General features: G+C 40.3%; 1 protein-coding gene across 1 annotated transcript in view; it reads left to right on the plus strand.

The window, feature by feature from the left end:
* Positions 1-27,265, plus strand: part of LOC133013557 (intermembrane lipid transfer protein VPS13B-like) — a 325,549-nt gene that overhangs the window by 274,405 nt on the left and 23,879 nt on the right. Inside the window, exons 46-50 of the mRNA XM_061080533.1 lie at positions 1,588-1,749; positions 20,861-21,016; positions 22,534-22,800; positions 24,802-24,885; positions 25,122-25,297. Coding sequence (XP_060936516.1) covers positions 1,588-1,749; positions 20,861-21,016; positions 22,534-22,800; positions 24,802-24,885; positions 25,122-25,297 — 845 coding nt within the window. The remainder of the gene's footprint in view (positions 1-1,587; positions 1,750-20,860; positions 21,017-22,533; positions 22,801-24,801; positions 24,886-25,121; positions 25,298-27,265) is intronic.

The following is a 27,265-nucleotide window of genomic DNA, read 5'->3' on the forward strand; positions in this document are numbered from 1 at the left end:
GTTTAAATGTTTGCCCCTCTGCCATGAGTATCTGGGCTAGACTAAACTACAGCCACAGTATCTGGATGGATTACTCCTTGAATGACTGTGTCTAATGATGAAGCTGTCATCTTCTGCTCTTTAGCAAGGAATATGTGTTATATTAAAATTAAATAAATATATTAATATTGGTCCATTTAAAGCCCTTGTATAAACATGGAGTGATTATGATTACTGTAGGGAGCTTTTCTGAGGTGTGTATCGTGTTGCCTCATAAATCAGAGCAGAAAGATGATACCATCAAAGAGTGGGCTTAGCAATGGCATCTTAAGATAGAAGCAGGAAGTTTGTAAATCGCAGTGTTGAATTCAGAAGGGAGCATAGATAGTGTTCCACTATAAAACTTTAAATGTTTTTTAACCCAGTGTCGCAGCTGTCCCATCTATATTTTCCTCTCTACCTCCCTCTCACACATACATCTATCATCACGTTTTTAATGGTGTAAACTATCCCATCAGTTTTCAATAGCATCAACAACCCCAGGACCCTGAACGTGCTTGGCATTCAAACTATGAGATTTTACTGCCAGCCTCTTTTAACCATCAACCCCCCCTGCCATTTTGTACAGCAGACTGGGATCCCTCTTTGTTGGGATAGTTGAGGGGTTATTGAGAAGCTGTCTGAACCTCAGTCATGTGTGTCAAGAGTCAGGGAGAGGTGTGCAGGAGAGATCCCATCAGGACCCAAGAGCCTTTGGAAGGAGCCCAAGTGAAACTTTAACATGCACGTGCATCACTCTCTAATATCAAACTCACATTCACACTATGTGCTGTTTCTATATTGTGTATTTAAAATCCTGTATGTCAGAGAGTTGACACACACCCTCTCGCTGTTAAACCAGTGTTTTCAATAGTAGGCCAATGAGCTCTTCTCTCTTGCATGCAAGGTGACGTGAATGGACAGCATCCCTGCACAACTTGCATGACTTGAGTATGAGGCTTTCTCATTGACCCGTTGCTGGAGTTGGGCCAGACTCCACCATACTGTTTTCCTCTAACAGCCACAATATACTGATGACTCTTAGTAACAGGAATGCACTCGTAGTTGCCCACTTTTTTTCAATGCACAGAGGTAATGATAGGAAAAAGTAACTGAAATCTTTGAGCCTGCTTAACATTCTCAACAACCAACGTATAGATGCTCAAAGAGGGACATGAAAAAGTTTGCTTCGGCCTCGAAGCACAGTGTAAGCTGCTCCAGCCTGGATAACTGTTGCTCTGTGATTTGATTCCCTCCCCTGCTGAGGTTGTATTACTCCAGCAGATGATATCACTCATCTCATTTCTCTATTGGCTGACTGCTGCACTACCAATACTACAATAACATTTTTAATGTTAAAAAGACATATTATTGACACCTGTAAATGTGCTCATACACAGACTAGAAATATACTGCTCATTATACACCCAGCCTAAACATAAACATCTGGAAGTATGTACGTACATTTTTAGTCACAAGCTCCTTTGCTCACGTCATGTTCTTCTTTGTCCTCCTCTTCATCCACCTGTACCCTCCACCTAACCCCTCACCCCCACTGTTATCCCTCAGAATGGGAACCCAGAGGCTGAGGATCTGGTCTACAGCCACTATGTGATCTGTAACGACACCCATGAAACACTGCGTTTTGGTCAGGTGGACACAGATGAGAACGTGCTGCTCGCCAACCTCCACAGCCACCAGTACAGCTGGAGATCCCATAAGTCCCCTCAGGTAGTGCACTCTCAAACAAACACACACACAGACTAGATAACCCACTGCAAGGGAAATATCTGATAGTTCTCATTCGTCTTATTGGTGCTTTCATTCACACAATTATGCATGCCCAAATACACATAACTTTATGCACTCGTCTGTAGTATAAAAACACAAATGGATGAATGCCCCTAAATATACTGTATATACACAAAACACACACGCATATATATATATATATATATATATATATATATATATATATATATATGCATACATATATATGTGATTATTTTATGTACATACAGTATACACACCTACATATAGGCCTATAGAGTAGTGTGTATACATGGTTAAACAAGATTAAAACAATATACACATAGACACATATGGAACCGTAGAGACTGACTTGCTCATACAAATCCACACTCATTTACTTTAGCATACAAATTCTATCCAAGTGTTCTCAACAGTACATACTCACACCAGACACACCATCATCAGTGTGTAGCCAACATCTTTGTGCTTCTATTAGCGCTCTCAGACTGTGCCCTGACAGCACTGTTAAAGAAGATTGATTATATTTAACCCTTTGTGGTTTTGAGGTTGAATGGAGGGTGGGCTGGCGATCTGTGGCATATGTGTGTGTGTGTGTGTGTGTTTGGTGCGCACATGTTTCAGGACCCCCATGTGTTCAGTGGAGGGTGAGATAGTCAAGCATGAGAAAAGACATGGCCATAATTGCTCACAGTAAGTCAGTAAGTCAAGTTGTATTAATCATCGACCGTGGTTAATCTGTGCTCTTACCTCACTCTCGCTTACAGGCACACACACACTCAAACTTGGATGCTCCAAGTCGGGCATATCGGCATAGCAAATACCACATCTCATTTAAGCAGTGAGTCAAAATGACCTCTGTATTTTTGGGAATGTTTTGGAAGAATGATGTTCCGAACAGGCCAAATATCATCATAGATAGGAATGTGATTTCAAGATGGTTCTGTCATATATTATTGCATTATGTGTTTGTGGTATATGAAATATGTATTCTCAAGAAGACCATGATTTGTGAAACAAGATGAATAAGAAAAAGTACAACTTTGCCAAAAACTTGATGATAAAATGCCTGCAAATGTGTCTGCCTCAGCAAATTGTAGCACACACTTCTAATTACATTTCAGGGTTATAAAAATAGTGACACTGATAAGAGAAAGGGTTATATTTCTTTAATGGTTACTTGGTCCTACAAGTGTGTTTTTGTAGCTATTACAAATCAGTTTCCAGGCGGAGTCATAAGTGGTTGTGCTGTTTTGCTAATGTCCCATGATGGCTTGGAGTGTCTTAAACAACTCTGATCATCATGGGCCATCATTTCCCATTCCCCTATCCCCAACCCCTCCAACTCTTCGGGCAGCCTTACCTATTTGAATCTCTAAGCCTGCTCCCTAATTCAACCACAAGACCTTCTTCTTAAGCCCTGACCTCTTGCTTATTTGTCAATTATATTGCCCACTTCACATCCTTCCCTGCACTTAAGATTTTCCATTTGTACTGTTATTGTATATTTGCCATTTGTTTTTACCAAAGCTGGCAACTTAAAAAATAACATCTCCTACAATCCAGTCCCCACCTAACCTCCCACATATCCAAACATTGTCCTATTATCTCTGTTTTTCCTCCACCATTGAGAATTATGTACGTAATTAGGGCCCGAGCACCGAATGGTGAGAGGCCCTATTGAAATTGTAAGGATTATTATTATTGTCACTATCCTAAATTTGCTTTTTGAGGGCTTTCCCATGCTCAAAAAGTTGCTAAACTTTGCAGTATATTATAACTTGGTGAAAATGACAGTTTTCTGGAGTATTTGGAAATGGGCGTGGCAAAATGGCTCAACAGCGCCCCCTGGAACCCAGCCGCTAGGTTTCCACATAACCGATTTTCACCAAAATCGGGCGAGAGGTGTATCGTGACGAATGATGAAAAAAAAGCCTCTTAGAGCATTATGAAAAACGCAACAGGAAGCCCGCCATTTTCTATTTAGTGGCCATTTTGACCATATTCACCATTTTTACTTTGACATACTTGTCCCAGGGCTTTCATCAGATCAACTTCAAATTCAGATGAGTGTCATCACAACAAGATGGAGATAAAAAATGATTTAGGGATTTGTCCTTCGTCACACCGTCTGACCGTGGCGTGGCGTCAAAGTTCATCAACTCGCCGCGAAACACGAAATTGCTGTAACTTCAGTGTTCATGGGTCCATCTCACTCAAACTACATGTGTGTATCAACAGCCCCCCCCTGAAGATATTCATATGGTTTTAAGGAATGGGCGTGGCAAAAAAACTGACTAGCGCCCCCTAAAGGGCAGCCCCGGCACTACGATTGGCCGACTTGTACAAAAATTGAGTATGGCATGTGTCTTTTCATTACAAACAAATAAGTCTCTTGGATCGATATGTTAGGAAGCCCGGAAACAGGAAGCCCGCCATTTTGGATTTAGTGGCCATTTTGGCCATTTTGGCGATTTTTACTTTAATGTACTTGTCCCAGGGCTTTCATCAAATCAACTTCAAATTCAGATGAGTGTCATCACAACAAGATGGAGAAAAAGTTGACTTAAAAAAAATCAACTTTTCGTCACACCGTGTGACCGTGGCGTGGCGTCAAAGTTTGATTAAACGCCATCAAAACACGAGGTTCTGTATCTCAGACATATTTGGACCAATCGATTCCAAACTACACACATAAGACAAGGGTCCCGGACTGATGATATCTACACTGAAATCATGACTTAATATCACAGCGCCCCCTGATGGCAACAGGAAATGTCTTTTTTTTTGCATGTCTTACACTTGGATGTATTTCTCCTCATCCATTGACCTCAACCATGTCAAACTCTATCAAATGGGTCTCAAGACATTGATAATGAAGATATAAGATTACTGTGACTTTTCGTCAAACACAGTATTAATGGCGTGACATCAAAGTTCATCAGCTCGCCGTGAAACACGAAATTGCTGTAACTTCCATGTTCATGGTTCCATCTCACTCAAACTACATGTGTGTGTTAACATCCCCCCCCTGAAGATATTCATATGGTTTTAAGAAATGGGCATGGCAAAAAAACTGACTAGCGCCCCCTAAAGGTCGGCCCCAGCACTACGATTGGCCAACATGTACAAAAATTGAGTATGGCATGTGTCTTTTCATAACAAACAAATAAGTCTCTTGGATCGATATGTTAGACCAAACAGGAAGTCCGCCATTTTGGATTTAGTGGCTATTTTGACCATATTCCACATTTTTACCTTGACATACTTGTCCCAGGGCTTTCATCAGTTTAACTTTAAATTTAGATGAGTGTCATCACAACAAGATGGAGATAAAAAATGATTTAGGGATTTTTTTTTCGTCACACCGTGTGACCGTGGCGTTGCGTCAAAGTTCATCAACTCGCCGTGAAACACGAAATGCTGCTACTTCAGTGTTCATGGTTCTATCTCACTCAAACTACATGTGTGTATCAACAGCCCCCCCCCGAAGATTTTCATATGGTTGTAAGGCCGTGTGACCGTGGCGTTGAAGTTTGATTAAACGCCATCAAAACACTTGATTCTGTATCTCGGACATATATTTTCCAATCGAGTCCAAACTAGACACGTAAGACTAGAGTCCCGGCCTGATGACATCTACACAGAAATCATGACTTTAAATCACAGCACCCCCTGGTGGCTACAGGAAGTGAAGCGTTTATTGTCCAATTGAGTCCAAACTAGACATGTAAGACTAGAGTCCCAGCCTGATGACATCTACACAGAAATCATGACTTTAAATCACAGCGCCCCCTGGTGGCTACAGGAAGTGAAGCGTTTATTGTCCAATTGAGTCCAAACTAGACATGTAAGACTAGAGTCCAAGCCTGATGACATCTACACAGAAATCATGACTTTAAATCACAGCGCCCCCTGGTGGCTACAGGAAGTGAAGCGTTTATTGTCCAATTGAGTCCAAACTAGACATGTAAGACAAGAGTCCCGGCCTGATGACATCTACACAGAAATCATGACTTTAAATCACAGCGCCCCCTGGTGGCTACAGGAAGTGAAGCGTTTATTGTCCAATTGAGTCCAAACTCGACACATAGGACAAGAGTCGCGACCTGATGACATCTACACAGAAATCATGACTTAAAATCACAGCGCCCCTTGGTGGCTACAGGAAGTGAAGCGTTTATCCTTGCCACAGAGAGGAAAACGCATCCAACGCGGAGACGTGCGCTTGGTCATCGACCGCTCTCTCCCCCGACTACAACAGGCTTCAACGTGCAGGTGCTCGGGCCCGCAAGTGCTACAACGTAGCCCTAGTTTTCAATTGTGTCTCATTTGAATACCTTTGTCTCCAAAAAGTGGAGTCACATTACTGGGTTTTAACATCTCAACTCGGTGGAGAAAGACTTGTCAGCTGACTGCTCTGTCCTCACATTGGTGCCACAGCAGACCTGAGCTTTCAACCATTCTCTAGTTGTCTGAATCAAGTCATTCAAGTCTTTTTGCCTTTTATCTTTTCACAACCTCACCATATCCTCACTCCCCCAACTGTTATCCCTCCAAGTACATTAGCAAACACCTTTCAGCTTGGGATCCACAATATAATTAGTTCAATTGTATTAGGGATATGCTAATGCTAATAATTTTGCTGTAAGTCTTTTTTTGCCGTGCACTAGGGACCCATTAGGCCAAAACTCATTTGAAGCCACACAATCTCCACCAGCAATAGTGAACCACTAATAGACAAAAAAACAGAAACTCAAAATACAAAAAAAATGTCATGACAGCAATTGATTTTTCTGTGATAAAAGAACATAATGTAGAATAGACCAATATGTCATTCAGGGTGATCCTTTCTTGCAGGTCACAGTAAGGTTGACTGAAACACATGTGTACTTCTCTAGTGTCAATACTGATGAGCATCGTGGCAACTGTCTAGAAAAGAAGAGTAGATGTAAAATTTTGCGTTTTCCAAATGAAAGTGTCCAACAAAAAGATTTTGTCTAGTTTGCAGAGACACACATGCACAAACAACCAATTTCAGGTTTTGTTCCAGCTGTAAACATGCCGCCAAACTGGATGAGATACAGGAAGAATTGCATTTGAATAAACTTGACTATCTTAAGCATAGTTTCACAAGACCACATTCCGACAGAGACAATGTTTTACAGGCTAGTTTTACAGTCAACAAGCTGATAGCTAAGAAGCTGAAACCTCATTTAGAAGCAGATTTTGTGAAGGAACCTTGTTTCTTCTGAGCAGCTGCAGCATTGGACACACAAAATTGTGTATTTTGTGCAAAATCTGTGCATTTCTACTCTGCAAAAAAAAAGACTGCTACAACATCTGAATATGCTGGTGATGTTGCAAAACTCATTTAGGCATTTATCCAACATATTTATTTAGCTGTTTAATTTGGAACCAGCAAGAATGCTCAAAGCTACAGTAACAACCTCCTTCTGCTTGAATTTAATAAACTCTATGTTTGCCCTTAAGTGTCCATCCCTTTTTTGTGCTAAAAGTTGAAAAATCAGCTGCCAGTACAATCATCATCATCACTACCATCAGACATCAGTTCCTGCTTCGCATTACAGAGTTTAGTGTGACATGTGTTGAGTAATCTGGTATAGCCCTCAAAGGATAGTATAAAAATTGAAATGGCCCTTGGTAGAAAAAAGTTCCCTGCCCCAAGACATAGTTTAGAAAACAGAATCGTGTAACATTCCCTTGACCTTGGCTCAGTGCAGGTCTCTCTTGACTCCTGATGCCTTACCAGCATTAGTTTGATGAGATCAGTAGACCTGGACAATCTCTGGCCTCCACACAGTTTTGGGGTCTCACTTGGACATTTGTGCCTTGCTTTTATGACTCTCCTACAACAGCACGCAACTTCCCAGCACTGTCATGGTCTCTGACTCAATCCCCTCCTGTGTTCTGGTGTTCACGAAAATTCTGGCTGAGCTCATTATTCCTTGTTTGGCTTGTCCTGTCACTGGCCTCCACCTATGTATCTTGTTCTGTCTTGGACTCTGGCTAGATGGTGACTTTGTCCTTCTATTCTCAATTACACCCAATTTAAGTTTAGTCTTTGCAGCTGAGATTGTAGCCTTGGACCCTGAAGCCTTGCTCCACATAGGGTGTAATATTGTATTTAGCCACCCCAGTTCCTTCTCTTCTGGATTTATACAGTTGTCTTTGTGTACCTTTTACCCTCCTCACAGTTACACTGTAGATTAGCTCACTCCCTTAATCCTATCACCATAGCCCATTTAAACACAAAACCACCATTAGTACCATCCCTCTGGTTAGTATTAATCTCTATCTTTCTCTCTCACACACACACACAAATAAATACAAATGAATACTGAAGAACACACTTCCCACCTATGCTATAAATGGCCTGGGGCCTGTCAGGAGGCCAAGCCATTATCCTGTCCTCATGGCTCTGGTGAGATGTGTGTGTCCCACTTGGCCTGTGGCCTGGGAACACACATACTCACACACACTCCCACACAAACACAGCCCCAGCTACTAATTTGCAGTTGTAAGAAGGAGTAGAGACAAGGAAATAATGCACAGGGAAATGCAAGCCAGTCACACAACGTTTTCAGGGTAGATACTCTACCTGTAATATCATGCTATAAAAGTGATAGTTCATTGAAACATTTTAATTCACTCATTTTCTACTCAACAATATGCCGATGGAGGGGAGGTTGAATTGTTTGAGTCCACAAGACACTTTAGGAGGCTCAGGGGTAAACAGAGATTCAGTTAAGGTGACCCCTTCTTCAGACGTAATAAAAAACAGAAAAAAAAAACAACAAGCCTCCATACGGCTTGTGTGGTCTCATCAAAGTGTCCACAAGCCGTGACATTCATATTTGACTAGAAACAAGGTAATTTACATTTTGTATTTAGCCTAAAAGTCCACTACAGGAAGTTGCGATGCTAGCAGACGTAGCCACACAAAGTCTGAAGAAGGGGTCCCATTTACCTCAATTGTATTAGATTTGGCTGCAACACTGTTTACCCCTGAGACTCCAGAAGTGTTTTGTGGACTTAAACACTTCACCACCCCTCCATCAGCATAGTGGTGAGTAGATAATGAGTGAATTTAAATTTCTCGGTGAACTATCCCTTTAACACCGGGCTTAGTAGACTCTTCGGCCAAAAATGTGTCTGCTGCTATCTTTCTGTTCCTCCCACCCTTTCCATTTCTCTCTGTTCATGATGCACAAACTGTCCATAAAGGGAGTATAGATGAGTAGATTTGCTAATCATGCTTCATTGTCATACAGTAAATCCTTTAATCCCCCCTTAATCTCCCTTTGCCTACCCATAGACTTGCAGAAAAAGTGTTCCTTTATGAACAGGCCTGCTGTTGTTTCAGCTTGAACCAAAACAGGGAGGCATTTTTAACATCCTGCAATCTCCTGTGTGTACTTTTGTGTGTCCATGTCCAAAATAGGACAGCTTAATGTGTGTGATACTGAGCAGTCTAACCAGTGTACACTTCCCCTAGTGTTGACATACCTCAGAATATCTGTCATTTCTCTCAGAAGAACACTCAAGCGGACTGTTTTTGCAGTGAAAAGGGAACCTTGGCTCAGGTCACACTCTCTCTCACTACTCCTCTGTTTCTGCCCGTCTCTCTTCCCCGGTCTCTACCATCTTGTTTCTGCTTACAATTATGACCTAAAAATGCATTGAAAGGGTTGATTGAGGCAGTCCTGTCATTAGAGCCCACTGTCATCTTACCATAAGTATGAACCCAGACCGACATATACACACATGATAAAATGTTTCCCTGGGCCTGGAATCTGTCAGGCCTCTCACTCTCATTTCTCTCTTTTGAGCACAGCATGCCTTCACACCCCAGCGTTTACCAGCCAAGGTTTAGAAGTTCATCAACACAAAAACTTCTATAGAGGGAGCAATACATACAAATATATAGGTTGATTATTAGTTTTTTAATAAATCAGGATGATCATGCCTATAACTACACTACGTTATGGTTGCAGTTTATGACTATCTCTAAAACACAAACACACGCTGTCCTCACCCTGCTCTTTTTCAGGGCTCTGGTGTGTGGCGTGGATGGTTGAAATATCTGGCTCCTCCGTACAGGATGCAGCCTGGCTGATGGAAATCCCTGTGGTTAGTGTGGTTAGCAGGGAGAGGGGTGTAAAAAGCCCCCTGGATTTGGGAAGAACATTTTAAGTGCCTACAAGGAATATGCACAATTTGAATGAATTGTAATTTACTCAGGCAGCAGGCATCTACAGTAGAGCCCTCCCTCTCTCTTCCTGGATGTGTGTCTCTACGTGTGTGTGTGTGTGCGTGTGCGTGTGCGTGTGTGTGTGTATGTTTGTGGGTGGGTGGGTGGGTGGTGTTTGTGGGTGGTGTTGGGCCATTAGTATCTGTGTGTCAGTGTTATGTTGGTGTTTGCGTGTGTGGTTTCCAGGGGTAATGTGCTGTAGATAGCAGCCCAGGACTATTAGTTTGTGGTAAGATTGGGCGAGTTGTTGGAAGCACGCATGACAGGGAGGTATTTGGTAGTGTATGGAGCATATGAGAGAGGAGAGTGAGAGAACACTTTCAGATCAATGTACTGGCTGGTGTTATTTATATATGTAAGTTCATGTGTCAGCAACACAGCATATTATTTTTGTGTCCTGTTGCATACTTGCCATAGGTGCTTTGCTATATCCATCTAATACGACCTGAAACCCGGTTCAACTTTTACAGCTTATTATTCAAAATCAGAAAAATAAGGACATCAAGTACTTAGTTCTTAAAATGTATAGCTCTTTTTTGGTTTAGGCTGTTCCAAGATTGTGGCTTTAACTGCACTAGCTTAGGCTGACCCTCTGGGGGGATATTACTTTCAGTCAGGTTAACTCACAAACTGACTGATCAGAGGGAGAATGTGAAGCCAGTGAAAGGGACTGCTGTCTTTCCTGTTGTTTATCCTCTGAGCTGGATTAAGTCTAAAAGGCAGACATTTACTTAAAGGTATTAGCTTAGGTTAAAAAGAGGTTGTGGAAGTATTATCAGGGAAAGGTTAAACATTGGCTTTAACCTTAACATGTTGATCATGTTTTTTATGTGAGCTCACATTCATGTGGAGGAACATGAACTACTGATGAATGTAAATTGCCCACTGAGTCATTATTAATAGCTCATCAGAGTTTGACAGTACAGTCATTCATCCTGTGTTGTCACACTCTATCTACGCACTGAAACAACCATGATTCACCATGATTATTAAGGCAAATCCTCCGTCAAAAAAATGCTAGATAAATCGGCTGAATGATTAAAAATGAAGTTGCATCATGTTCGGGTTATTTTAACATTTTGTGTCTATGGCAACAAAAAAAAAATGTGTGAGTCAATGTATCAGAAGCTAAGTCAGTCCTTAGAGAGGGGATCATAGTTGTCTCAGTTTCCTTTGCAAGAAAACTCAAAAAACATGGTTTGCAGCTTTATTTGGCTATGCACAATTCACATTCCAGGTCCATAAAATTGCTCATGATCCAGTAATTATCTTCATATTCTCATCCTCTTACTCACTGATATGAATTATAAAAATGCTTCACTATTGCCTCTCATTCACCACTCAATGGCAGCAAGAGTTATTAATACACCACTGATTCTTCAGATCCAGAGTGGTGTATATCAAGTCTAAAAGTGAAGAATACCAGTTGTTCAACTTTCTCCATCAGATCTTCAGACCTTTATTATCTGGATGATAACTCAGAAATCACTGATGGAAACATTTACCCTATAAGGCTGAAGAAACCAGAGTGCTAATGCTAATTCAAAAATCACCGCACCTACTTGCTTTTGAGACATATAGAGAAGGAAAAACACCCAAAAACCTTATGTTTTTCTAAATAACTTTATACTTCTTCCTTAAAACTCAGGTAATACACTCTGTTTTCCTATTAAATATCTTAAAATACCAACTTCAGTGGCCAACCCCATGCATTAGAAGCAAAGTTGCTCCAATAAATGTGAAATGAACTATCCAAACCAAAGTGTTCCCAAACTGCTGACTCGAATGCGGCTGGGATGTGTGCAATCTCAGGGTTATTATCCATCTTGAGCTAATTAAAGAAGCCTAACTTTTACTGCAGGCATGATCTCTCATTTAATCACATTATGCATGCAGTTGGAAGACTGTAAAATAAGTGTTATCTGTCAAACAGCCCACCTTAAGTTTAATCAGAAGTGTTATTATGTTGATCGAGTGTTACATTTGAATTAATGAGAGATCAATAGGTTGCACCTGCAGCAGTGGCAGCAGGTTTTAGTATCGTTTCAGTCTTGTTACAGCCTTATCTCTAAAATACACATGGCAGCTTGCTCGGAGTTGCCAAATGGCATTTAAAGGTTTTCTAGAGCATGTGGAAGAATATCCTCTGTTCTGATGAGACCAAAAATAAATTATTTGGGCTGAACACCAGGTACTGGTTATAACCTATAATGACATTTCTACAGTAAAGCATGATGCATGCAAGATTATGCATCAGCAGAGAAACAGAAACTGCCCAAAAAGTATCCCTGTGTTATTTGTATAGAGTGTCTTGGCTTCTTCAAAGAATGACAAAAGTTATTTTGCCCAGAGAGAACAATGATATTTCCTCAAAAAGGATTGATCGTATTTATATAATCTGACATCTTTAGCAGGTGGTTCTACAGTCCAATCATTTCACATTTCTTTATATATGGTATAGTCATTGGTAATTTCATGTTTGTGCAATATTTGAATCAGCTTCCTAGGCCACAGTCCTGATAGTTTAGCGCTAAAGTTTCTTAAGCTTACACCTCTGATCGTCCCTATTGAATAAGGCTAAACATTTTGTAAACTATATCAACTATCTCAATCAAAGGGCTCAGATGCCTCAGCAGCCAGTCTGTTTATCCAATTTGCTGTACCCTATTACTTAAACTCTTTAAGAAATTAGGACGTCCCTTTAGTTAGTATTTGTTCTTAATAAATATTAGAAAAACTTTTTTTCTGTGCTTGGAAAGCAAGCTTGATTGGTGATTAATAGGGTATGTCCCAAGTTCTTAGCCAAGTTCTTAACATTTTACAAATGCGGCAGTCATTTCTGAAATCAGTGACTCTTGAATATTCTCTGAACCCATTCTCATAATTTTGCAATCCCCCATTTGGTCCTTATCCAACCTTTTTAAAACAATGTATTACATTCCGCAGCTCTACACCACAAATGTCCACCACAGACATTTGTTTTGTGAAAATCCCAACAGGAAGGACAGTCATTCTTGCTCATCCTCTTTGTTTTCACTCTCACTGAGTGAGTTAAGCCATGAAAATATCATATTTGTTTTTCTTTGTAAATATTTTTAAACATGCTGTTTGTTAGCGGTTAAAAAATTAAAGAGTGACAAGTAACAACCCAAAACCTACAACTACCCATGCTTACCTCTAGATTTTAAGGACCTATAAGGATTTGGTTCTGCCTCGTGTTTCCAATGTATTTTACAAACCAGAGCATTTTGGATACTCACAAGTGAAAATGTGATACTTGGATAAACTTTCCCATTTTGATGAGCTGTTTGGAAGCTAAGTACAGTTGTGGGGCAGACAGCTATAGAATAAGTGGATATAAGTTCTGTGTAAAATCACCAAGCAATGTGGCCAGGGTTCAGCACCATGGACAGCACTTTGGTGCTATTTGACCAATCCCAGGGCACTGGGCTGGATGGCAGTTTTGGCCAAGTGGCCACATGAAACAGGTCACATGACGCCTTAAGACCCAGACAGGCCTTTCAGAAGAAATAACTACAAAACTAAGACGGCTTGTGTTGGACATAGCTATATCCTACAAATGTTTGAGAACCAAAATCTTGTATCCATCCAGTTTACCAGCTACCACCTGGCCAAGTTAGATAGAGGCACAAATGCACAAGCTTTACTGGCACTATGTCACAAGCAGGAGAAACCACAATTTACTGGTCTTCAGTTTCTTTGAACAACCTGCCATTCTGTTATGAGTAGCTCTTTAGGGTAACCAATGCTGCATTTGTTCTTTTAATGGCCAGACTTGTGGTTTTGTTGTAGTGAAGCATACTTCTCTGCAGAGGTGGCAAAAGTACTCACATTCTTTACTTAAGTAGAAGTACAGATACAAACAGACTCTGTTAAAAGTAGAAGTACTGATTCAACTCCTTCACTCAAGTAAAAGTAATAAAGTACAGGCTCTGAAAAGTACAAAAGTAAAAAGTAAGAATTATTTTTTAACTTCAATGATACATTATGCCTTTTTTGATAACTCGACAAAACGAAAAATATTCTAGTCATACAAAATAGGATAGTTTTCCTCTTTTGTTAACAACCTGCACAGTGCTGGTACAGAGAAAGAAAACAAACACTTGACACAGTCTAGCTAGTATGCATTGCATTGCCAAATTAGTGGAGGCATCAATTGCATTCATGTTGTTAAACTGCAGTTACAGTATAGAGCCACTGGTATTTAAGAGGCACTCTAGTCGTGGTCATTGTATGGGTGGCTGAGGTCTTCCTTTTCTAGTGGGCCTGTGATCAAGAACACACCACTTTTGTCACTTCTATGTGCAGTATGTGTGTTTGTATGAAGAAATGTCTTTACAATGCACCAGTGGATTTATTGAAAGTTGGGATAAGCTAGTGTCATGTGGCAAGAACAGAAATAAGCAGGTAGAAATGATGTTTGGGTAGAAATTAGTTTAAAGATGCTGTGGGGGAAATTATGCATGCCTGTTTGTTTACTGTATATGTTTCGTGTGTATGTCTTTCAATCATGTTCCTGTTATTTTGCTACAGAAGACTCGGGCTAGCTTTTTTGTGTTCTCAAACTGAAATGAGGTCTCTGTCCTTCCAGGGTTCCTAGACTACTGACCCCTTCATCCCCCCACTGTGTGGTTTTCAAACCTCTCTCCACTCAGACAGTATTCCTTTTGTTAGCTCCCTTCATTTGGTGCAAACACTTGCCACATCTGCATCTCCTGCAACTCTTGAGGCTCTAAAATGTCTAAGATGCCTTGGTAGAAAAAAACAGAGCGAGAACTATGGAACAATGTAAGTCAAGCATAAACCTCTTAACGTCTCCTCTGTCAACCACGGATCCACACAATGCCTTCCCTCAGTACCTTTTTCCAGTTCTCAAACCGCTTTTTAGACTTGCAAATCTGGACTTTGAAGTAGCACTGCCCTGCTTCTTTTGTCAGGGAGAGGGAGCCAAGGAGGAGAGAAGCCCTGCAGACAGCTGTTAAAACCACCATAATTCTTTCATGTCAAATGGATTAGCCCTCACTGGCCTGGCAATGATGCTGTTGTGTCTGTATGTTTTCTATCTTAAACTAATTTATGTTCTCGGCAGTCCAACTTTGCCTCCTTCTTTAATTTCTTTCTTATACCCATCATTTCTGAAGGACAAAGTCCAAATCTATATAATTTTTTCTTTGCATCTGAGGGTAAACTTGTGTATCATTTGTCTGGTGTCTAGCTAGCTCCCTGCTTTCAAAGATATTTCACCGGACAAGACAGGCCTCTGTTCTCACATCCCTCTATTCTCAACCAAACCCAGATATAATTAAATAGCATGAGCAGAACGGATTATTTAAAAATGTCTGATATATGACATTGAGTTCACATTTTTTTCAAACTCTGAGACTTTCAAGCATTTATTTTAGAATTCAGACGAAATCAGTCCTCAAAGACTAGCCACAGCCTCTTTGAGCCTGTTATGGAAACTTTTGTGTAAAGCTACCAATGTTGTTTATACCTCTACTTCATGTCCCAATGTTCCCCCTATTATAGTCTGAGTGAGATGGAAGGAAGGAGTGGTAGTAATGGCTAGACGACCAGCAACCACTGTGGCTATGTCAGCTCGACTGTGCAGCATCCAGGAATTCTGATTACATCTCCACTGACAGACATTTATTTTTTGGTTATTTGTGCCCAGGCACATTCCTGTGAGAGGACAGAAGACGGATAGCAGTTACAGTGACTCGTTCTGTCTGGGGGCGGGGAGGGGTTGGAGGACATGTGGTGTGTGTGAGTGTACAACCATGTAAATGAGTTTCTATCTTCAGTCCATTTATGCTTGTGCCTTGTGCTGACATCAAAGTTGTCGGGGCAAAAATTGAACGAGGCATTGACTTTGTTAACATAGCTTTGGTTCTGACTGACTAATACCTTAACGTCTTTACAAAAATGTAGTAGATAATAATTTTCTCCTGGGACCGGATTACGCAATGGAACAGGCAATAGACATGACATCTCTCTACCCACAGCTTGTCAGGCGAGTAAGGATGGTATTTCTCAGAAGTTAACACTAATTCTGCGTGTGTCAGTCCAATGTTTGGGTTTTGTATTGCATTACTATAGCAACGGGCAAATCTGGGTGGTGGGGTTTTAGAAAGTTCATGTGGTCCTGATCTTGCGATAAGGCCATACATGGTCCCAACATGATCGTGTGGATTTGAACGTCGTCATTCTGACCCTCTGATATTTTGGTTTAATAGAGAGGTGTTCCTTGTTATGTCTAGGTTAGTCAGTATCAACAGGGTCTAGGATTTGAAAATAGATGTCAAAGTGTAATTTTGTGTTCAACATTAAGCACCTGTAGGTCCTGTAGGTATATAAGCAGCTTAGACTGATATCATGGTAATATACTAACCATATCAAACTACAGCCTTCATTATGGTCTGACCACTACAAGGCAAGTAACGTCGTTTTTATAGTACTTTCATATTTTTTATTGTTTCCTATTTTTATATTTTATAGCTATGCTTGCACAAATAAACCAGATTACATTACATTTCATTTAGCTGACGCTTTTATCCAAAGCGACTTACAATAAGTGCATTCAACCCTGAGGGTACAAACCAAGAACAACAAGAATCAAGACAGTAAAATTTCTTCGAAATAAAGCAAAACTACAAAGTGCTATAAGTAAGTGCCATTTTAGTGCTACCAAAGTGTTAGTTTCAAAAGTGGTTCGTTTTTGTTTTTTTTGTTTTTTTTATTCAAGGTACAGTCGGAAGAGGTGTGTTTTTAGTTTTCGGCGAAAGATGTGTAAACTTTCAGATGTCCGGATGTCGAGTGGGAGCTCATTCCACCATTTAGGAGCTAGGACAGCACACAGTCGTGATTTTGATGAGTGTTTAGCTCGCAGTGAAGGAGCAACGAGTCGTTTAGCTGAAGCAGAGCGGAGTGAACGTGCTGGTGTGTAGTGTTTGACCATGTCCTGGATGTAAACTGGACCTGATCATTCTGAATCATCTATAGGTTAGTTATATTAATGTATTTGGACAAATGTGTCATTGTAAACCTTAATGATGACACGATTTACTGTCAAACCAAAAACCATATCAGTGACTTGATTTCAGTTAATTTCTAAAGAATTCGGATGAACTATTGTAGCTTAATTATGATAATGGGTGGAAAATATGTTTGACAAAAGCAATTTATTGTTGTATTAATACCATTGGTCAAATTACAGGAAAAGAATTAAGATGAAGGCTTCCGTTTTGTTCAGCTTCCTTTCGGCGCTCCGCCAGGGCCGTTACCGACTCCAGCAGGGCCAATCCGAGGACCTCCCCTAACCACCCAATGGGTAGTAGCGATGGGTGGTGTGTACAAAGGGCAGAGACTTAATCAACGCAAGCACATTCCCCATCCATTTATTCCCTGTAAAAAATGATCCAGGTGCTCATGCAGGAGCTCGGTTAAGTTCAGTCTGTATTTGTCTGTCTGAAATTTGGCTTGCAGCAAAACTAGACAGTGTCCAGTGTTTTTTTTCTGCTCTGTACCAGCACTGTGCAGGTTGTTAACAAAATAAGGAAACTCTCCTATGATGGCCTAGAACTTTTTTCGTTTTGTCAAGTTATCAAAAGAGGCAAAATGTATCATTGTTAAAAGTTAAAAAATAATCCTTACTATTTACTTTTGTATTTTTCAGAGCCTATACTTTCTTACTTTTACTTGAGTAAAGGAGTTGAGTCTTTTTTTTACACAAGTATCTGTAATTCTACTTAAGTATGTGATTACAATTGCCACTTCTGCATGTCTCTCACAGGGGCATAAAGGGAAGCAAAAACAGACAAAGATTGTATTTTTATATTTCTTTATAAGTTGGTTTTTGACAAAAATCTAGAAATCATTTCCAGTTATTGATTGATGGTTTAGGAGTTATTAAAATTCTTGGATTAAAAAAACAGCCAGATTTAACAATCTGAAAGCTGGTTTTGCTCTAAAGTTGTTTTGTCAAGATATAAGAGTAAGAGAATCAAATTTCACGGAGTTTAAAAAGATTTTGATGATGATTAAATTCCTAATCCTTATCAAAGTAAAGTTGGAGTAGATGCTGTTTGTCTTTACACTTTTTTTATTATTATTTTCCACTTATTTCAGTCAACTATTGATTTGTCACTTTGCAAGCCTGGCCTTCTCAAACCACAACACCTTCAGTATTGCCTGAGTTCTACATTCAGTTGAAAGCTCTTAGGCCAGTTTTAATCCATGTGTATAAAACTACCACATGTGGCTCACTGGGATTTCTCAGTGTCATTAAATCACAAAGAGGCAAAGCAGCTTCTTATTTTTCATTCTTGTCATCCTACGTATCCAGTTCATCTGTGTCACTGCTGTTTCTTTCTTTTCTTCCACCGCCTGAGTCAGAACAGTGATGATTTCAAACAAGCGCATCAGTCGCTGTTTGAAGTTTGAGGAGCAACATTATTATGACTTCTCACTTAAAGGTCAAGTTTAGCCACAGGCATGATTAAGTAGATATGAAAAAAGGGATTGATCAAGGGGATAAAGGAGAGAGTGTTGAAATAACAGATTGGTCCTCACAGATGGTGCTGAGGCACAGCAATGGTCTCTGCCATAGGAGCATAATTAACACAAATCCAGTCCCACCTAAACTCTTAAAGACTGAGGCTAATACAAGAGCTATAATAACTCATCTAGTACTAGGTCACTTACACTGCTTTTCGATTATGCACCGAACTTCAGAAACTCTCCTTAAATGATCCCGAGGGGCTGTGTGTTAGGAGGGAAATGTCGAGTTAGTTAATACTTTTGTATTGTTTTTACATACTAGTAAAAACTAGTGGGCTAGATAATGTCTGAGTGAGCCCATCCGAGGAATAAACACTGCAAGTGAGTGGGGCCAATCATGACATTTCTAACATGTAAATCAAGCAAAACTGTATTGTACATGCTGACAAAGATAACTTGAAAAGACAAACAGATTTGAGAGCTTTTGGCAATGAGGGCCAATGCTGCTGTTAATCTGCTGTGAAAATACACAAGTGATTTCCATGCCTGGTTCCTGCATGCTCTATCTTGAGGCTACCTGAAAGCTCCAGAGACTTTCCTATTGTTGTTAGCATGTTTGCACCGAACAGTCTCCTGCTATACCGTTTCTGTATAAATGGCAAACTTCCGAGAAAGTCCAGACCCAATTGCCCAAATTTTCCGTTCATATCTGAAAACAGCTCAAAAGATAGACTGGGATCAAAATGAAATTATATCCCATTTTACAATTTTTTTTTCTCAAACCACCATGATCATACCTGGTCTTGATTATAATGTTATTGCCAGTCTTAGTCATGCAGTAGTTCTGTAATCTTAGACCAAACCTTAACTTTTACATCGCCATGCCACTTTCCTTGCGAGTTAAGTCCACTGAGCTGGGGATCTGAGAAATTATGTAATTTCCACTCTGCAGACAGGGAGCAGGGATGATCTTTAAAAAAAAGAAAATAAGTGCACTCAGGCTTTGATTAAGAATGTTTTTGTAAAGAAATCTGCCTTCAAACAGTGCGTAAAGACTGCAGTTGAGAGAAACCCAACCCCCCCCCCCATGCTCTTTGACCTCAGGAGTCATTTGTTTTTCTTTAAACAGATTGGCTAAATGTTTGGTGCAGTGAAGCGACAAGTCAAAGTGTAAATCTTCAAAAAATTCTTCTGTGTTTCAGTGTTGTCACTGAAACTGTCCCTCCCCTGACCCCCTTGTCTCCCTTATCATTTTAGACTGTTTAGCTCACATGTGTTGCCTCTTTGTCACTCTCCCATTCTCTTCCCTCCCCTTGATACTGTTGCAAGTTTGAAGTTGTGTTGGTGGTGGGGCTGACATCGAGAGTTAAGCCAGGTGTAAGGTCAGCCATGCTGCCTTAGGGGAGAGAAACCTTTAGATCCCTCCCAATATTTATGATTCTGCTCATATTGTGACCATAATCTAATAACAGCTCTCACATTGTTTGACAAATTAGTTTCCTTGTCATGTAGAGTTCAGCATCCTGTAGAGAGAAGTGGATTGCTCTTATTGACTTTATTTTGGTGAAGAATTGGTGTTGTTATACATTTCTCTTTTGTGCTGTGGGTAGAATTAGGTAGAGGGGGCCTGTTGAAAAGGCTTCAGATATATATACTTCATGTGTTGATGTCATCATTCAGTGCATGGTATTTTATGTATTGTGTAATGGAAAAAGTAACTTAAACACAAGTCTGCAGACTGTCTGCACATATAGATGTATCTATCTTATCAATGATGTGTCTATGCCCATTTTCAGCCCTGCTGGCATGCTGTGTACCATAATACATGGAAGAAATTGTCACCACTGTAAGGTTGTTTTGAATGTCAAAAGACAGGACAGCCTCTGTATATTGCTGCCACACACATGGATGTTCTCCCCACTGAAGTGATGGATTTAAAGCTGAAAAAGGTTGAGTACCACACTGTCTCCCTCTTATTTAGACGTGCGGAGAGCAGAGCCTTCCACATCCAACCGCACAAGTATACACTCACACACAGATGCAGTCAAAATGAGCTTCCACATCAGCTGTTTTCCACCAGTAAGTTTATTGTGTGCAACCTTCTATTTCTAACCCGTGCAGGAGCAGGCCTGTTCAGAACCAGTAAACAGGAACTTTGTTGTACCTCTCCCTCCTTTCAAAGTCTTCTAAACAAAAATTTGTGTTGTTTACTTCCCTTTTGCATGGAGATAATTAAAGAACAAGGATACTGTCCTGCTCTGTCCCTCTATCCTGCAGCTGCTGCACATTTGTATTGAGGGATGGGGGAACTGGCGCTGGTCAGAGGCCTTCAGCGTGGACAACGTAGGGACTCTGCTGAGGACCATTCAATACAAAGGACGCACTGCCTCACTCATCATCAAGGTTGTGCAGCTCAGTGGTGTCCAGAAACAGGTACTATTAGTTTTGTTTTAAGCATGCTTTATTTTATTTTAAACATCTTTCTTCCTCCTACAACAATAATCACATAGACATATATATTTTTATCTGGTACTTCAAATAATGTCTGTATTTTAGATGAGTGATAAAGATAAGTGAGAAGCAGTTACAGTCTTACAGTTGCTCTAATTTGACCAAAAGAAATCCAGTTGGTTTTCCTGGGTTCTTAATTTTTGTCTCATCTCAGCAACAGATGTAGTTTGTCCAGTTGTCATGTTTGGTATTTACTATTAAAAATCGTTTGACTTTTCTAGCCACATCAACTGAAAAAAAATTGCCCATGTAAACCACAGAGGGGCCAACATTTTCAAAAACGCCGTCAATATATGGGATCCTGCAAATTATTTGGTTGCTAACCTGCAAATTATTTGGTTGCTAACCTGTAACAGATCTTGCAAATGGTTTATTACCACAGAGGTAATAATCACCACGTTTGCTGTGTAATGCCTGTTGACTGCTGCTATGGAAATCTGGCCAGTTTCCCAGCACTTGTTTATGGATGAGCGTTTTTAATATCCAGTGTTGTGATTTAGTAGTTGCCCAGCTGACAACACTTGATTGTGTTTCTTTCAGTTTTTGTACTCTGTTTAATCGCACTAAAACACATGTTTATGAGCTGTAGGACCACTAAAAAAAGCAATATCCCTCATCAATTCACGAAATAGATTACAGGAAATCATAGAACAGCCCAAATGTAACCATAAACCAGCTGTATTCTCTTTTTTATGCCAAGAATAGTAGTGAATAATGTTTGGATCTTTCCAAATTGCCAAAGGCAGGGTTGTTGGATTCCTAAAGATATAGAGATACCATCATATTATAACGGTGACAGTTCACCCTCCCATCATATTAACATCTCATGTTAACAGCTGTTAATAAATACCCCTCGTATCAATACCCCGCAATATGAATGCACACAGTGCAGAGAAATCAGGGCTTCTACTGACACCTTCAAATTACTTGGATACAAACAAATTATTCAACTCACATGGATATAGCCACGGCAAAATAAGATAGTAAATTTAAATGTGTTAATCCAAGATTTAGTTGTCTGTTTTTTTATTTATGTACTAACTGATTCATTGACTAGTCAGTGCTTGGAAATTTTCTTTTTTACACCCATGCAACATGGGAGCTGTCAGATGAATTGATATCTGTAGCGTTTGTCACAGCAATAACTATTGCAGGACAAACCTTTCTGAATTTAGAGGAAATTTTATTGTACATACAGTATTTTGACAAAAAGGACAGGTTTTCGTCCATATTGTCCGGCATCTCATACTGGCTATACCAGTATTAGCTTGTGAAAAATGACCATAAAACAGGTAGAGTTGAGAAAATCAAACTCTGTTTATGTTTAAAGTTGAACCCTCTCTGTATTATGCCATGCACAATGCTGAATAGAAGGTGTAACAAGATCTGCTTCTAAGGACTTATAGGACGGATTCTACTCTTTTGTAATTTTTCTCCAGGTAATATTCTGTGGGCGGCAGGTAATGTGCAGCTACCTGTCTCGGGACATTGAGCTCCGAGTGGTGCAGCACTATGTGGGGCCTGACAGTCAGACAGTGGTTAGGGAACACTGTGATTGCCTGGAGGCTGGGGCCAAGTTGCCTTCCTATGTGCTGGAGGACACTGAGATGACAGAGCTGTGTGTGAGGGCTCGAGGAGATGAAGACTGGTCCCAGGATGTTCAGCTGGAGAGGAGCAGCCGCGGCAGCAGCAGCTCTGTCGTACAGGTACGCTACATGACCCCTAGGCCAACTGTAACCACATTTTGGCGCTGGAACTAATTTCCATGACCAGACCTAGTCTACTTTTTACTGTTGGTTAGTTATTTGCGACATTCGTTATTTTAATTATTATTCACATGATTGATTTTTACGGGCTTCATTGTCTGTGCTATTTTGTAAAACTTATCTGCAGCTCTAAGCTGTAAAACAATGGGCAATTCTACATTTTTATATCTGCCTTTGTTGTTGATGGCACAAGAGATTAAAGCTTGTGGAGTTAGTATTCACATGGTTTGTCTCTAAATTCATCTCAGAATCAGATCTCCTAACAATAAGCACATGCGTATAGTCTGTAGTAGCTACACAATTATGGAGTCGATTGTGCACATGGACCACTTTGACCAACACAGGTAGACGCAAACATTGCAAACATGACCACTTCCAGTCAGCTTTCCATCCACATTCACACACATGTTTGGAAATGGTGAGAAGACCACCAACTGTGACCGGATCCTCTGCTCCTGGGTGGCCGCAGTGGCAGAGCTTGCATCTTGCTACTCACTGCTGGAGAACAAATTGAGATCTTTCCCTCAGATAGGCTTACAAAGGACCCTAAAACATAACCCAACCATGTTGAGAGGGAGAAAATACAGTTTATGCTCTCTCATAACAACACTAACCATAACCAAACACTAGCTGATATGTAGGCACGGCAAGAGTCTTTGAAGGCATTTTCACACTGCTGGATTAGCGCCAGCCGATCACATCTTCCCTCCATCCTTGCTGGTTTTGCACTTCTTTGTTTTTCTTCCTTTTCTCCAGCTCTTTCTTTGTTCTCTTCCTTTATAATGTTGTTAACGGCTTGCCATTTTACAGCTCCAGCTTCTGTGTGGGTCTGGACATCTCTGACTCCTCTCCAACCTCTGCTGTTATCTCTTCTCCTCAGATCAGCCATTCATTACACATATGGAGGCTTGGCTCCAAAAGAGAGAGCTGCCTGGACTAGTAGCGGAGTCCTTAGATCTCTCTATCTCTGCCTGCTTCCCATTTAACTCTGTTTTATCCCTTTCTTGTATGTAGTTGTTAACTCATCCTCTTTATTTATTTCATCCTTTGGCATCCAGCTTGTCCACCTGTTCCAGCCTCTAACTCTCACCTCATTCGATGCCCGTCACCTTTCTCCTCTATATCCTGATTCTCTGTATCGGTAATCCATCTGAAGAAACTCCCCTCCCTTATATCTCACCTTCCTTCCTATCTGTTATTTCACCATTTTCTTTGTATCCCAGCCCTGAGTGTTTTGAGTGGATCAGGGTTATATGGCAGTGTGTGACACTCCCCCCATACCAAAAAAGCTGTTTTCTAATTTGTTTTTCTCTCCGCTGCTGTCCCCACCTGTAAATGAAGTCCCCGGTGTGTAGTAAACTAGGCCGCTTGTTACGTGCCTTGGCATCACTAAGCTTTACTGAGAACAGAGGAGTGAATGAGACAAACACCAGTGACACATTAAGAGTGCTCAGCCTTTCGGTGGACATATCGTCAGTCTTTAAATCTTGCTAGATTTAACTGCCTGTAATGGCCCATTATCTAGCACTAACATCTGTCAGTCGCCTTAGCTATTATACTATTATATTCTGTTACAGGCTTTATGGAAGACTTAACTTTAAACTACTGGCAGAAGCCAAGAAACAAAGTTTTATAGGACAAAACATGATAATTTGTCACCGATGGAGACAATAAGCATCCTGTCTGTGAGTGAGAGGCAGCAAATGCATTTAAGTGATCTGATATCCATATTTTACATTCTAATCACCAACAAGTTGCCCTTCAGCATTCCTGATCAGTCTTTCTCCTGTGAGCCCTTTGAAATGTTGTTGAGAAATGAGATGCACTGATAAAACTTGACCCTCCTAAGTTCAGAATGACATCTTTGAAATATCTCTTGTTGAGATTTTTTGAATTGGACAGTTGGATCCATAATTACTGAGATCAATAATCTCCTTTCAGGTTCCTTGTTCCAGTGGTTCTTTACTCTATGTGTGGTGCACTCTCATCACCATTGAACCTGACTCTCACATGCAGCAGAGAGTGGTGGGTACCTGCACACACACACTTACATGAGCCAGTCCATTTTATTCGAAAAGCTTAAATTCATGAATAAGCCCAAAAAATATAAACATAAAAATATTGTTTATCAGGAATCATGCCAATAAAATGATTGAACCTCTTAGATTATTATCGCACTTAGCTCACTATCTTTCTCACACTCAATGTGTTTGTGCACCAATTCTCACCGATGATTGCTGTGTGTGAACGCAATGTTTCAGGTTGTGTTCAGTCCACTTTTTGTCATGAGGAGCCACTTGCCGGATCCAGTCATTATCCACATAGAGAAGAGGAGTCTGGGACTGAGAGAGAGCCAGCTGATACATGGACATGGCCACCAGGAGCCCCTGTTAAACACTGAGGCTGACCTCACCCACCATCTCACTTTCCAAGCCAGGTAAAACAAAAAAATTAAAAAACGATTTAAGCTTCGATACACTAATACCATGTAGTACATTGTGTTGTTATAGTTTTAATTTTAAAGAGTTGTGACCCAGAATCACAATAATTTACCTTTCTAAACACATTAAAAACATTATTCTCTTCATGCTTCTTCAGTCGAGTTCTGATTTCCACTCAGATACGTTTACACAGAACAACTCTTAATGTGATTTTAAAAAAAAACTTCTATTCACAACAATAACTGATGAAGAAAGGTGATAAAAGTTCGTAGCACACGTTATCTGGCTTATTTGGACTATAAACAAAAGGTATGATGGAGGAGATGTGATATATTTCATGTATTAAACCGACTGAATTAACCGTGTTGACACAACTCAGGATGTGAGGCAGACCTTCATCTTCTGTCCAATCCTCTCTTTTCTGATCAACAGGACAGATTCACTGAACCATTTACATCTTTAAAGCCAGTGTTACATTATTCCATAAGAAACAAGCTCCTACTGCACAAAGGACAGAGTCTGACTCCCTGACATAATATATTTGTCTCCATTTACAAAAGATGGAGAGACAGCTACTTATGATTCTCTCGCACAATGTTATGGTCCAGGCACATTTTAGTAGAACAGGAAGCCAGCTTGGCAGCACCTGAGACACAGCTCAATTTCCAACATGTCAGGCTGGACCGTAATTACACCTCATTTAGATACAGGCCCTAACAGAGAGCAGCTTTTTAGCCATGCATGGTCTCCATATTTTGTGTGTGTGTTTGTTTGTGGAGAGGATGTGTGTATGCACACATGTTTGCGTGGTTGGATGAGTAGTGTATGTGCACATGTGTCATTGAATTTGTGTGTGGTCTGTGTCTATGTGTCTGTCATTGTCTTTGCTGTGTGCCAGCATAAGTGTGAAAGTCACCACTTCATTATGGGCAGAGTCTGTTTCATACATCACTACTGTGGCTGTTACTCTGCCCCAGTTTGTCAATCTGGGTTCTTACTTTCTCATATTATCCATATCCTCTTGTAAGAGACAGCTATTTATACAATTCATCATAGTAGGCTCCACCTTAAGCTGCATCAATATTTAAAATGTGTGGCTGCATCCAAATTTGCCCATAAAATAAATGTGTCTGTAAGTCATATGTAGGTTATATAATTAAATAATATCACAACTATACTCTTTGTGTCATGTCTTGTACATACAGTCTATTTTACATAAGTTATGGTCCAAATAGTATTTTAGTAACACAAGTGTTTATGTTTCAGTATAGATGGCCCCAAAGGAAATAACTACCACATGTACATATTGTTTTGTTGTTGCTCCTACTGTATTTGTGATCTGTAATTTATATTGCTGTATGCAAATCCACGTCAAAAATATCATCCCTTGGTAGCAGCCCGTGGTGACTGAATAAACATCTAATTGACTCCCCCTGAGATAGTTTTTTGCTGTAACTGTTGTGTGTTTAGATATCTGGTTGCAAAGTTTGTTTTGATTTCAGTTGCTATAAAGGAACCACAGTGGCCATACAGTGACTGGGAATACATTTGGCCCCGTCGTGCACACAAAAAACAAGCTCAGAAATAATTAAGTGTCTTGTCTCTCTGGATTGCAACACAGTGATTTCACAATCCATCTTAACTGTCTCTCACCACACAAATATGCATACTCCACTTCCTTTTCCACCCTACACAATCCATCCTTCATCCCTCTCCATCCTCACAAGCGCACTCTGCAAGCCACAATTGAAAATGTACCTTTACACATGTGCATATTTTGTACGCTCTCACATGTACACAGACCCACCCCAACAACCACCAAATCTCTACCCCAAACCTCTGGGACAGATCCAATCTTGAATGTTCACTGGTCAGCAGCTCATCTTTCCTTCCTGTCATTACACATAGTTGTGGGCTCTAATAGACGAGGTAGAGCGCATAGCTGCGGTCTGCGACACAAGAGT

Source organism: Limanda limanda, chromosome 11 (assembly GCF_963576545.1).
Source record: "Limanda limanda chromosome 11, fLimLim1.1, whole genome shotgun sequence".
Classification (NCBI taxonomy): domain Eukaryota; kingdom Metazoa; phylum Chordata; class Actinopteri; order Pleuronectiformes; family Pleuronectidae; genus Limanda; species Limanda limanda.